The 12,586-nt window shown below is 38.3% G+C and overlaps 1 protein-coding gene across 1 annotated transcript in view; it reads left to right on the top strand.

Annotated features, from left to right (window-relative positions):
* Window positions 1-12,586, top strand: part of LOC150076901 (proteasome activator complex subunit 4-like) — a 514,513-nt gene that overhangs the window by 285,998 nt on the left and 215,929 nt on the right. Inside the window, exon 27 of the mRNA XM_090386346.1 lies at window positions 12,314-12,442. Coding sequence (XP_090242472.1) covers window positions 12,314-12,442 — 129 coding nt within the window. The remainder of the gene's footprint in view (window positions 1-12,313; window positions 12,443-12,586) is intronic.

Genomic DNA, 12,586 nt, shown 5'->3' with positions numbered 1-12,586 from the left:
TGACCTCAGTGATCAATAACACTATGTAACATAAAAAAAAAGTTGATGTTTACATTAAACTGTTTTTTAGATGTATTTTGTGTATTGAATCCAAAGGTCATTGGTTTTTCTAGTATGTATTTGTATTTTGGCAGTACAGTAATTGAAGCTTTTATGCCCTTGCAACATTTAGACATATATTACCTAAGTGTACAAGGGAGTATCAAAAAGTTCATACCCTTACTTAGAAATAATAGCCCTAGAAAGGTGAAACTTCACAGGAACTTTAATCCTTTTCTATGTACTCTCCATGTAGAGTACAGGTCTACCATCACTAATCCGATCACTGGAATTCCGGTTCCACCGCTAATTCGGACATAATTTCCACGAATGTAATTTCAAATTTCCCGGGTCGGAGCACCAACTTGCTGCTACTATTTTGGTGGCGTTGGTTGCAGCATCAGCTGTGAGTGCATACTTGTAAACACTGGAAAGCCATTCCCACTTGTTTTTCTGCATTTATTATTATAACCTGCTCACATTTAGCCCTGCCGACCGGGGTAGCCAGGTGGGTAAAGTGCATGCCTGGCAACCCAAAGGTCGTGGGTTTGTATCTCGCCTCGGGCTTGGATCAGAGTAGCGCATAAGCCTTGGAGGTGCATTATGGCCACAGAAGCTGATGCACCAACAACTAACAAAAAAAAAAAAAAAAAACATTTAGCCCCAGCCATGGTTCCAATGCATAAAGGCATGGTTCCATAACAGATAAAGTATGAACTTCTGAAAAAACTCGACAGTGGTGTGTCCTGTGAGAAGTTTAACTCTGCTTAACTGTAAATTCCACCAATTTCTCTCAGTTCCTCTTATTTTAGTAATTTTCTTTTAACCATTCCTTTTTAGATTTTTTTTTTTACAACACTTGTACAAACTTGCGGAAAAACACAACACAATGTGATGGATAATACAGTGCGCTAACAAACTTTTTTTGCAAAATCTCTAACAATACCAACAAACTTATTGCGACGTTTGAGAGTTTATTTTATCGCAATTAGTTTTATTACAGCTCTCGCCGCATGTGCAATAAACTAATCACAAATGACCTTCATATGTATGCCGTAATAGCATCACACATATGTGGCGGACACGACTTCTCAAGAAATACCCTTACTTTTTTTATGCAACGTAAAAAAAGTTTTTTTTTTTTTTTTATATTTTAAATGAAAAAACAACATTGATATTACAATATTTATTTTAGAATTACTAATCAAATTATTTGCTAAATATTTTTTTGGCCCTGGGGAATTTTCTTTTTAAACTAGCTTGGCAGTCAGCATGTTAAAGGTAGAATGAGGTGGTTAGCTGTTGGGTAAATTGCATGTGCTAAAATAACCACCGGTGATCCAGCAAACTCACTAAATCCTGCACCCCACAGGTCCCAACTGGCGGATTAGTGACGGTCGACCTGTAGTTGATTGTTGGAACAAACTTCCATATAGTGTTGCAACACATTTCTCCCAACTATGAATCAGTTGTTTAATGCGTTCATCATAGAAGTCTGCACTTTTTGCCTGAAACCACAATTCAACTTCATTGATGACTTCCTGGGATGAATCAAAGTGGCTTCCACACAATGGTTTCTTCATTTCTCGAAACAAGAAGATGTCTGACAGTGCTAGGTCAGGAGAAAAGGGTGGCTGCTGCAGTAGTTTGAAGCCGTACTGGGCAACAAAGTTGGTGGTGGCAACGGCCGTGTGAGCCGGTGCATTGTCTGACAGAAGACAGACACACCTTTGGTTAACATTCCATACCTTTTCACCTTCAAAGCCTCACGTAACTTTTTCAAAAGATTTCTGTAGCATTTTCCGGTAAGTATGGAACCACAAAGTAGGTAATCTGTCAGGATAACCCCTTTTCTGTCCCAAAACATGGACAGCATCATCTTCTCAGATTGAGTGGTCTTTGCCTTTTTGGGAAGTGGGGAGGAGGTGTGCTTCCACTGCTTTGACATGTCGTTAGTCTCTGGATCATATTGGTACACCTAGCATTCATCATTTGTCACCAACCGATCAAAGAAGGTCTCAACATGTGCATTACACAAATCCAGTAGTTAGCGAGAACATTGCATTCGACATTGCTTTTGCAAAGGCATCAACAGTCTTGGAACCCATCATGCTGAGACCTTAGACATGTGCAGATGGTCGTGTAAAATGCTGTGGGAAGACCCATAACGAATTCCCACTGCATTTGCAATGAAATGAATTGTCACATGTCTGTCACTCAGCACCAGCTGCTCAACCTTTACAGCTGTCTCACAGTCTGTGGATGTTGATGGCTTCCTTCTCTTAGCTCATCAAAGACACTTATACTATCACACTGGAACTCCCATTTCCACTTTTTTATGGTGTCATAGGATGGACAATTCTGCCCATACACAGCTTTCATTTCTTCGTCAATTTCCTGAGCTTTCTTGGAAGTCCCTGCAAATGCAGGAACTTGATCACTGCTCGATACTCCACTTTGTCAACCATAGCATCCTACCTCAGATCCCCCCACTCCACCTCTGGTGTATGATCACCTACGGGAATGAAATTTCACATGTTAATTATTGAATATGTAGACAACTTATTAAAAACAGCATCTTGCTACTGATGCTTTTATCTAGGTCAGGGTGCGAACTTTTTAAAAAATTCTTTCTTTATTTTTTGATATTTTAGTGTTTGAATGATGCGTTTTTTTTTTTTTTTTTCCTTTTCTTTTTTTTTTTTTTTTGCAGTTTGGCTACAAAATAAAAGTATAAGAAGTCATCCCCAACTTCTTTCTGCTAGGTTGCTAGATACTATTTATGCATGAAGCACATGAAATATAACACCCAATGGTGACGCCAAGTTTAGTAGTACTTGGGAAGCCTAAAAGGCATACACTTGCAACTACCAAAAAACTATCCCAAGCTAGTCTTCTAAGGCTAGGTGGCATCGTCAACGTGTCATTGAACACTCCAAGCTCCTTGGCAATGTATTTTCTATAGTTCCTGGTGTTGATTACCTGGTCTTGGATGGCGAGCATGAATCCTTCAGTCTCGGGGAAGAGTATCCCGCTCTTGAGCCATGCATTGGAAGCAGATTTATCTATGTGATCTTGATGGAGATCATTATTATTATTATTATTGCTCTTATATTATTTCTCCCTGATTGGGGGATTCCACTCTGTGACGGATACTGCTGCAAGGTACATAGGCCGACCGGGCTAGCCAGGTGGGTAAAGTGCCTGCCTGGCAACCCAAAGGTCGCGGGTTCGATTCCCGCCTCGGGCTTGGATCAAAGTACTGCAAAAACCTTGGGAGGTGCACTATGGCCACAGAAGCCGATGCGCCAACAACTACCAAACCAAAAAAAAAAAAAGGTACATAGGGTGGTTGTAATGTCTGGTGTTACTGTTGGTTGAGGAAATCTCTGACTATCCTACAGGTGTTCAGGATTGCAACTTTCTGGAGTTCCTTGTAGGTGTTCTCTGGGAGACCTACTTCTGCTAGACTGCTATGTAGGGTCTTTGGCACTATACCGGTGGTTGACACGATGATCGGGATGGTCGATACTTCTTGCATATGCCACATCTTCTTGACTTCATGTCTCAGGTTCGTGTATTTCCTGATTTTTTTCCTCATGGTTTTCTGGACATTGCCAGTGTTGGGCAATGCTATGTCAGTCAGGTAGGTAGGTAGCCTTTTCCATCTTCTCCACAAGGGTTATGTCTGGTCTGTTGTACGGGATGGTCTTATCCGTTATTATGGCGCGGTCCCAGTACAGGTTTTGGGTTTGGGTCTCTAGTAATGCCTGGGGTTCATACTTGTAGTATGGTACACTTTCTTTGGTCAACTGGTATTTCCTCACTAGCTTCTGATGTATTATTCTGGCTACCTGGTCATGTCTATGAGTGTAGTCAGTCTGTGTAATCACCTTGCAACCCGCGGTGATGTGTTGTATCGTTTCTGAGGCCAGGTGGCATTGTCGACATGTGTCATCTGACATTCCGGGCTCCTTTGCAATGTATTTTCTACAGTTTCTGGTGTTGATTACCTGGTCTTGGATGGCCAGCATGAATGCTTCAGTCTTGGGGAAGAGCGTCCCGCTTTTGAGCCATGCATTGGAAGCAATGTTATCGATATGATCTTGATGGAGGTCATTGTAGTGTCTTCTTTGCCCATCTTTCTAACTTTGTTTCTTGTGCCGTCTGGGTGGGTGGGGGTTTCTCGCTTAGGTTGAGTGGGGTATACCACTTATCTATCTTCCTTATGGCCTGGTGGAGTGGTGCTGTGTTGTTCTCGAAGTAATCCTTCAGGTTCACTATCGCTGTTTTCTGTTGCTCTATGAGGTCTATCAGGCCCCTTCCACCCTCTTTCCGAGCTATTGTTAGTCTCTCCACTGCTGACTTCGAGTGGTGTTGGCGGCTCTTGGTCATCATTGTCCTTGTCTTTCACATGATCTCTTCTAGTTCGGTGTTAGTCCAATCTATGACCCCGAAAGTCTGTGTTAGTACTGGAGCTGCATAGGTGTTTATGGCTTTAACTGTGTTCCCTCCGTTTAATTTTGCTTTCAGTAGGCTTCTGAGTCTCTGATAATATTTTTCGGTCAGGTACTTCTTGATTTCCTTGTGCTCTAACTGCTGAGCCTGCATCATCCCTAAGTATTTGTAGGTCTCTCCTTCTGTCATAGCTTCGATCTCTACCAGTCAGCAGCTAGTAGTTTCGGCCAACTAATTTTCCCTGGTGCAGTGTGTGGGCCTTGCATTTGTCTAGACCAAATTCCATCCTGATGTCCTTGCTGAATTTTTCGGTGATCCGGAGTAGTTGCTTCTCGGTTTCCGTGTAGAGCTTGATGTCATCCATGTACATCAAGTGGGTGAGGGTGTACAGGTTCTTTCTTCCTTCTTTGAGGTTATATCCATACTTGCTGCCATTAAGCATGGTGGATAGCGGGTTGAGTGCTAGACAGAACCACAGTGGGCTCAGAGCATCTCCCTGAAAGATTCCTCTTCTAATAGGGATTTTTTTTTTTTTTTTTTTTTATGAAAACCCCAAACACGAAAGGTATCAAAACCTATAGTACTTAGTGCCGTGCATGGGGTTGAAAGAGAAGTATGGGGAGAAGGGGGGGGGGGGATGCCGGAAACTTTGCTCTAGAGACTAAACATGGGTTTCGCCACTTCAAGCCTCCAATAAGCAAAGTAGTGGTATTTCACCAGTTGATGGAAGTCATCTATGATTGGCCTGGTTGTGAAGTTCTCAACCTTAATGGTGGTACTCCATTTTGCCAGTTTTACTCCTAGGAAGTTTGTCACTATTGGATTGACCTTGTAGATCCTCAGGGTCTCTATTAGCCAGCTAATGAAGTACAGAGTCGAAGGCCTTGGGGTAATCGATGTAGGCCGTGTATAGGTTGTGGTGCTTCTTGTAGGCTTGCTCCATAACTGCGGCATCTATGGTTAATTGCTCCTTGCATCCTTTCAGCTCTTCAGCCATTATGTTCTGACTCTCTAAGTGGTCTGATATCTTCTTGGTTATGCAGCTGGTCAGTAAATTATTATTATTATTATTAGCTGTATGATGCAAGGAAGCCTGAGGCTTATGGTCAGTCTATCACTAAGGCTATCACTAAGTTGTGATCTGAGGTGTACAACTCAAATCATGAGGTGTAAGCATCAGACCCTCAGCATCTCAACCAGCTGGGTCTGTATGACTAGAAAACAAAAGCCAGCTGGAGTTGTGAACATTAAAATTACTTCACTGTTAGGAAAGTTGGACTGGAGAAAGTCAATTTGTAAAGAGAGGAAGTTAAAGAGTTCCAAGTAATTAGTGGAGTTGGGAGAATAGTAGAGACAACAGATGAATTTGACAGAATGAGGTAGAGAGATTTTAAGCCAGAGAAGATCAAAAAGAGGAGATTCTAAATTACAAAGTCTCTGACAGGAAAGGCGCCTCCGTAGCCAGGTGGGCAGGAGCAGTAGTGCGTAGCACATGCTTCTTGATTAGACGGGGGTTCGAGCCCGTGACCACCAAATACGGAGGATACGGAAAGGTCAGGGAATGACCACCGCATATCCCCAGAGCAATATGGCCTTAGTTGCTAATGCTCCTAAAAAAACCAAATAACCAACCTAACCTGACAGGGAATATTGGAATGGACATATGCACAAGTAGCACCTTTGAGGCGAAAGGAATCGTTCAGCAAATAATTTGGGCAACTGAGATGAGCAGTGGTTGAATCAACTGATAACTGAGATTCTGTCAGAAAAAGTACATGGGGTTTGGCAGACTGTAAGTGGAAATGGACATCGTTGAGATTAGAAGACCTGAACATATTTGTGAAATTAACTAGGAAGTGTTTGGGTGCTTTAGATCTTTTTGCAGATAAGCTAGCTCTGTTACTTTGATAATTCATGGTGTATTCAATAGTAAAAAAAAGTAGGGGGGAAGGGCGTGCCGTATGAAGGAATGAAATTTTTGGAGTTTCTCCATTTGAGGTCCTCATCTTGTGACAATCCACAAGGCCTTGGAGAACAAAAAAGAAAACTTATTGGCACTCATATTTTTTATAAGCCACAGATGATATCTGGTGTTATCCTTATAATCTGCTCCCTAGAAAATACATCCTCTGATTGGAAACTTCCCAGGAATAAAAATAATTCAGCTTCACAAGCTAAAGGTACAATTATACTAGAATTAATTATTTTTTGACTATAATAGTGCAATTCGTTATAAATTTATTCCAGGAGGTCATACAATTAATAACATTATTTAAGGTGTGCAACACTTTTGCTGCCAACTTTTTTTTTGATCCAAGATTGAGACCACAGGATTAAGTCATTCTGGACTGAGAAAGGTAGAGACATTTTTTGACTTTCTTCTTGCTATGGCTGAATTCATCAGCCTCTGGTGAAGGTTTCTTGACAAACATGTTTTCTTTTTCTTCTGCCAAATTGGAAGAAAAAGCTCTAAAAGTAGGATGGTTCACTTCTTCCTCAAAATTCCACATGGATTTTTGATGAATTAGTGAATGTTAAGCACCTGATTGATGCAATCAAAAGGGAAAAGACCTGACCTGTAGGCAGGGAAAAATTATAAATTACTCCATAACAGTGCTTCTGCTTATTATGCAACAGTAATTTCTCAATACCTTTCTAAACACTGTATAACTGCCTTACAACATCTTTACCTGACCTACCTTTGACCATCAGATTTTTATGATTGAAAAAACATAATGAAAAACTCATTAAAGGATGGCAATTTTCTGGAAAGTAGAAGTTATTGCTGCTATGATAAATGAAATCAATGAACTTTCAAAAAAGAGCCTCAATGAATTTTTTGCAGTTATATATCTAACTGATCGAAAAGAAAACACTCCATGCACTTTTTCTTCTTTCTTATTGAAAAGAATTAGAAAGGAGTGGCTATTAAAGATTTGGGTAGACTGAATGATTTTGTTCGGGGTAGTTTATTTATTTTTTTCTTTTTTGATGAGCATTTCCCATATTTTCCTGGCTCTTTTAGAAAGATCTAGCTGTCCCCAAATTTCATTAAATCCAACCAATAAGAACTCGGCATTTATTAATTCTTTGTTTCTCTCTGCATGTAATGATTCAACTATCATTTGATTGATTTTTATAAAATTTTATATTTAGCCCTTTTAGAATGAGTCCAACTTTCCCCAGTTTCGTTAAAATCAGACTAATAGAAAGTCAGCATTGTTTTTTTATTTTTTTTTTATTTTTAGTTATGACATTTACTATTTGCTGACATGTCTGAAATATGATGCACACTTCAGGCACATTAGCATACTAGCCCTTCAGTTAATATACTTAGAGTAATGCACTATGTATATTAACTAAGTTGTTTTATGTTCATTTGGCGTGTCCTGTATGTATATTTTGTAGTATATCTATAGTATATGTGTACTATATTTCTTATATCTATCTTTTTATTTTACTGTATATTTGTAATATTTTACAAATATCTATATAGTAAAAGTAATTGCCATATAGTGCAAGGAAGCCATGGGCTTTTGCGGCACTGACTGAAAAAAAAACAAAAAAGAGAGTATATAAGAAAATACAAATTATTTTATTTCCTGCTCACTTAGGTAGCTATCAAGTTGACCTTTGCATTTATTCAAACTGTCAGGCTCAACTAACTGCAAAGACAACCTGTTCCAGCAATCAGTGACTCACTGGCTAAAAGAAGCTTCCTACAATCTAGTATAAACTTTTCGAGGAAGGCTCTGAGAGGGGTTAGTAAAATGAATGAAGGTGGAATTCTCTATAACAGTGAAAATTCCACCTTCATTCATTTTACTAACTCCTCTCAGAGCCTTTGTAAACCTCAACCAGGTCACTTCTGAGGTGCCTGGTTGCCAAGCTCTGTAGTCCACATAATGGGAGTCTCCTTGTACAGCATCATTTTTCCAATCTCATTGTGCGAATTGCCCACCTTTGGATCCCTTCATGATTTTCATATTTTTCCATATCTTTGGATATCTTCTATTTTTAATCATAAGGCTGATAGTTCACTGGATAAGAGAAGCATACATTACAGTGGAATTGATTTCTATTAAAAAAATTTTTGCATGATTTGTTTACTCTGTGGACACACACTCGAGGCCACATAAATTGTATCTATGGAAGGAGTTTAATATTTCTTTAAACTCCTTCCATAGATAAAATTGTTGCATCATCATTATGTAATATCAAAGTGGTATTACATTATCTTGTTTATAAAAGCATCCACCTACTGCTGTTGGTCTTCACTTCCTGTTCAGTAGCAGTATGGCATATGCTCATTTAACTCCAAGGAAGAAAAGCATAATATTGCTCTTGATATGGAGTGCCTTTCTAGTTGTCATTAAATCAAAGTTGGGTTGCAATCAGTCTACTGTGTAAAGTTCTTGTTTAACTTAAAAAGAAAATCTGGAACCCAACTGAAATGGAAAGGTACTGCAGCACAGGGCAGAGTTTTGAATTTGGAACATCTATGCCTCCGTTATTGTTGTGCAAATTCCACAGACCTAAAATCCACGTAGAAGGAACATATTTAGTAAATGCAAGTGATAAAACTGTCCAACAAAGACTTGTGATGAGTGATCTGAAAGCATATCAACAACTAAACCCTTAATTGACAGAATTCCCGAGGGAAAAATGACTAACATGGGTTAAAGAACGTGCTAATTGAATATCTGGACAATGGGAATCTGTAATATTCTCTGCTGAATCTAAATTTAACCTACATGGAGCAGTGGCAAATGTTACATTTGGTGTAGATCTAATGAAGTATATCACCCTGACTGTATTCAATCAACAGTAACGTTTACATTAGGCCAGATGGTTTGGTAATGCATAACAACGAGTGGGCAGAATACATTTTTTTAAATGACTCTGTAATAGTGACTACTGCCCATCATGATACCTCTTTCAATGAACAGAAAATTGTTTTCCAATGTTACTGTGCCTTCGAGTAGTAAACATGTACTGTTAGTACAACATTATCTAATCATTTAATATAATTTCTAGAATGCTAATTTTAACTTGTTTCAAACACTGACTGTTTTATCGGTTTTTTTTTTTTTTTTTTAACTTTACTTTAGGTGAAGAAGTCCATGCAAGATAGCAATAAGTTGACCTTCAGACAAAAAAATTGTTGCTAAAAAAAAAAAAAAAAACCCCGTCGAGCAAAGTAACATTGCAAGAAACCATTATTCATGTGCGGTACCATGAACTAAGCAGCAATTATATAACAAACCACTGTGCTCCATACCAGACAGGTGCAGGGCAGTAATTAAAGCTTGTGGTGAGCAAGCAAAATATTAATATCTCATATGAGAGTGGGGAATTATAGCTGCCAATTCAGAAGAATGGTTGTGCCCATGGAAGTGTTATAGAAAAGGCACTGCAAAAACTGAGCGTCTATGAGACAGAAGAGACTTTGTAAGAAAAGGGTCATTAATTAACTGGACTGGTATCACAGCTGATTTGTAACCTCATTTTTTGCTACTTTTTTTTTTTTTTTTGCTCTCCATCTTATTATATAATGTTAATTTTAAATATTGGTCACAATGAAAAGACATTTACATGGCCTGCGAAGTATTTCTGTGATTATTTGTGAATAAATGTGGGTAATTTTTTTTCTTTCTTTTCTTGTAGATGAAATGCATGATCATTGATGCAATTGATGCAGCTGCCCCTTGTATTTTAATGCAGTAAAACAATTAAAGTGCCAAGAAGAGTAACCAAAAAAAATTAAATTACATCAATTGCATAATGACAAGAGATTATGCTTTATGGAGCAATTAGGAGAAGGAGGATTTTTTTGTTGTTGTTTTATTATTTTGCAGATGCTATAGTGCTGGGATGTCTCCTGTATTGAATGTGATTTTCTATTCAATAAAGAAATCTCAGTTTTCGCAAAGCTTGTTGCTACATCAGTAGTGATGAATACAACTCTTATGAGCATTGGGCTAAAAGAACTCAAATAGCTACAAAAAATACCTTTTGCTGAATTACAGGGTGGGAGGTTGAAATGTTTTTATCCCAGTATAGATCACAAAGGATTTCATAAAAGACAAAATTTTCAGTCTGTACTCTGACTCTTCTTATGTGTTCACAAAAAAATTTCAGCTTTGTAACCATATTCTTCTCCTTTACAGACAGCATTGAAATGTTGAAAGTGAATGAAGATGGCAACTGTTGAGAGAATGAACCGTGTAGTCATTGAGTACCTCATTTAACAGGAACGTTGCTGAAAGAAATTTAGGAAGACATGCAGCAAACATTAGGGCAGTCTTGTGCTTCATATGCCATGCTCAAAAAATGGGTTGCAGAATTTAAGCGTCGATGAGACAGTGTTGAAGATGCACTCTGCAGTGGGAAGCCTGTTACTGTGTCAGCACCTACAATTGTGGATGCCATTCATGGCCTGGTCATGCAAAACTGCAGAATAACATTGAGGTACATTGAGACAACATTAAACATCTACCCAGCGTTAGTTTACAATACTGTGGTTAAGGAATGAAGGTTTCTTTGAGGTGGTTCACTAAAACACTGAATGCAGACTGGAAGTGAGGTGTTGTCATGAGATTGTGCAGGCATTTTAAAGGTAATGAAACTCAGCTTTTGGGGGGGGCTGTATATCACTATAGACGAAACATGGGTGCACCACTTTGACTTGAAACAAAAGAATGATTGAAACAGTGTAAGCATTCCTCTTCTCCCCCTTCTAAAAATGTTTTGCGAGAAGTAGCTGAAAAAGTCATGGTATCTGTCTTTTGGGTTGATTGGTCACGGTTTATTTCTGGGGATGTGCTGCTATCAGTACCAAGTCGAGTGTTATTCTAACCTATTGAGACAATTTCTGCGTGGGACTGAAGTTCAAAAGGCTTAATGATTAATGAAATACAAGAAATAGTAGTGATTAATTATTTATATATTCAGTAAATTCATGGAAAAAAAATTCTTCTAAAAGCAAACACTTTTGCATGCATATCCTAGATAAAAGTGTTTATAGGTCTAAGTCTTGTTCATCCACTGTATAGCCTATTCGCTCCTCCAGTGCTTCAGCTACAGTACACACATAAATTATGTGATATCTATTAAAAAGAAAATAATAATAATCATAATTGCTTGGTTTCTGTTTGTCCAGTTTTAATGAAATTTGAGATGGATTGACAGATCTTTCATATACACATTTAGACAGACAGACAGGTAAGAACACAGGCACTTTATGTATTTCCAAATGCACATAAAATGCTATTTAAGTCCTTATTTCAGTATGGCAGTTGTAATAGACTTTATTCTCATTGTTTGTTCAAGCTAAGTTGACGCCTCCGTAGCCAGGTGGGAAGAAGCAGCAGTGCGTAGCACACGCTTCTTGATTAGACCGGGGTTCGAGCCCGTCACCACCAAATACGGAGGATGCAGAAAGGTCAGGGAATGATCACAGCATATCCCGGAGCAATATGGCCTTAGTTGCTAATGCTCCTAAAAATAACAAACAAACAAGCTAAGCTAAAATTGTGAGGGCATTTATTATTCAAGGAGTTCAGATCAGCTTTAGTTATTTTTCATTTTATTAGGTTCTAACTGGAACACTAATCATTCTCACGTATGGATCACCGCTCAGTTGGAAATATAAATTTTTCAGTTGTAAATTAGGTAAAATTTATATTTATTTTAATATGAATAAGATAACGTAATCTTCTTCAACATTGAGTGATAGTAGAAAGGGACTGTAGTGCATACTTTCTTTATTCTGGTATCTATTAAAGTAATCTTCAGAAATCTTTTCATATTTCAGGTAAGGAGTCGGGCTCAAGATGTACTTCAACACTGCATGCGACTTTATTCTTTTAGCCAGTTTGCTATCCTGCCAGACTTACTGTTACTCTTGAAGAAAGATCCTTCTATTTATCACGAGCAATTTAAAGTGAGTACAAAAGTTGACTGCTGAAAGAAATGCTTATTGAATATTATTTTGCAGCATAATAGAAATGCATTTTTTTAAAAAAATTAAATTAAAATTTCAGAACTCTTGAGCCATATTCACATCAAAAATGTTAATATAGGCATA

Source organism: Mastigoproctus giganteus, chromosome 12, assembly GCF_048544385.1.
Source record: "Mastigoproctus giganteus isolate SK-2022 chromosome 12, ASM4854438v1, whole genome shotgun sequence".
Taxonomy (NCBI): domain Eukaryota; kingdom Metazoa; phylum Arthropoda; class Arachnida; order Uropygi; family Thelyphonidae; genus Mastigoproctus; species Mastigoproctus giganteus.
The sequence above is the reverse complement of the archived record's forward strand: the minus strand, read 5'-3'. Positions and strand labels throughout refer to the sequence as shown.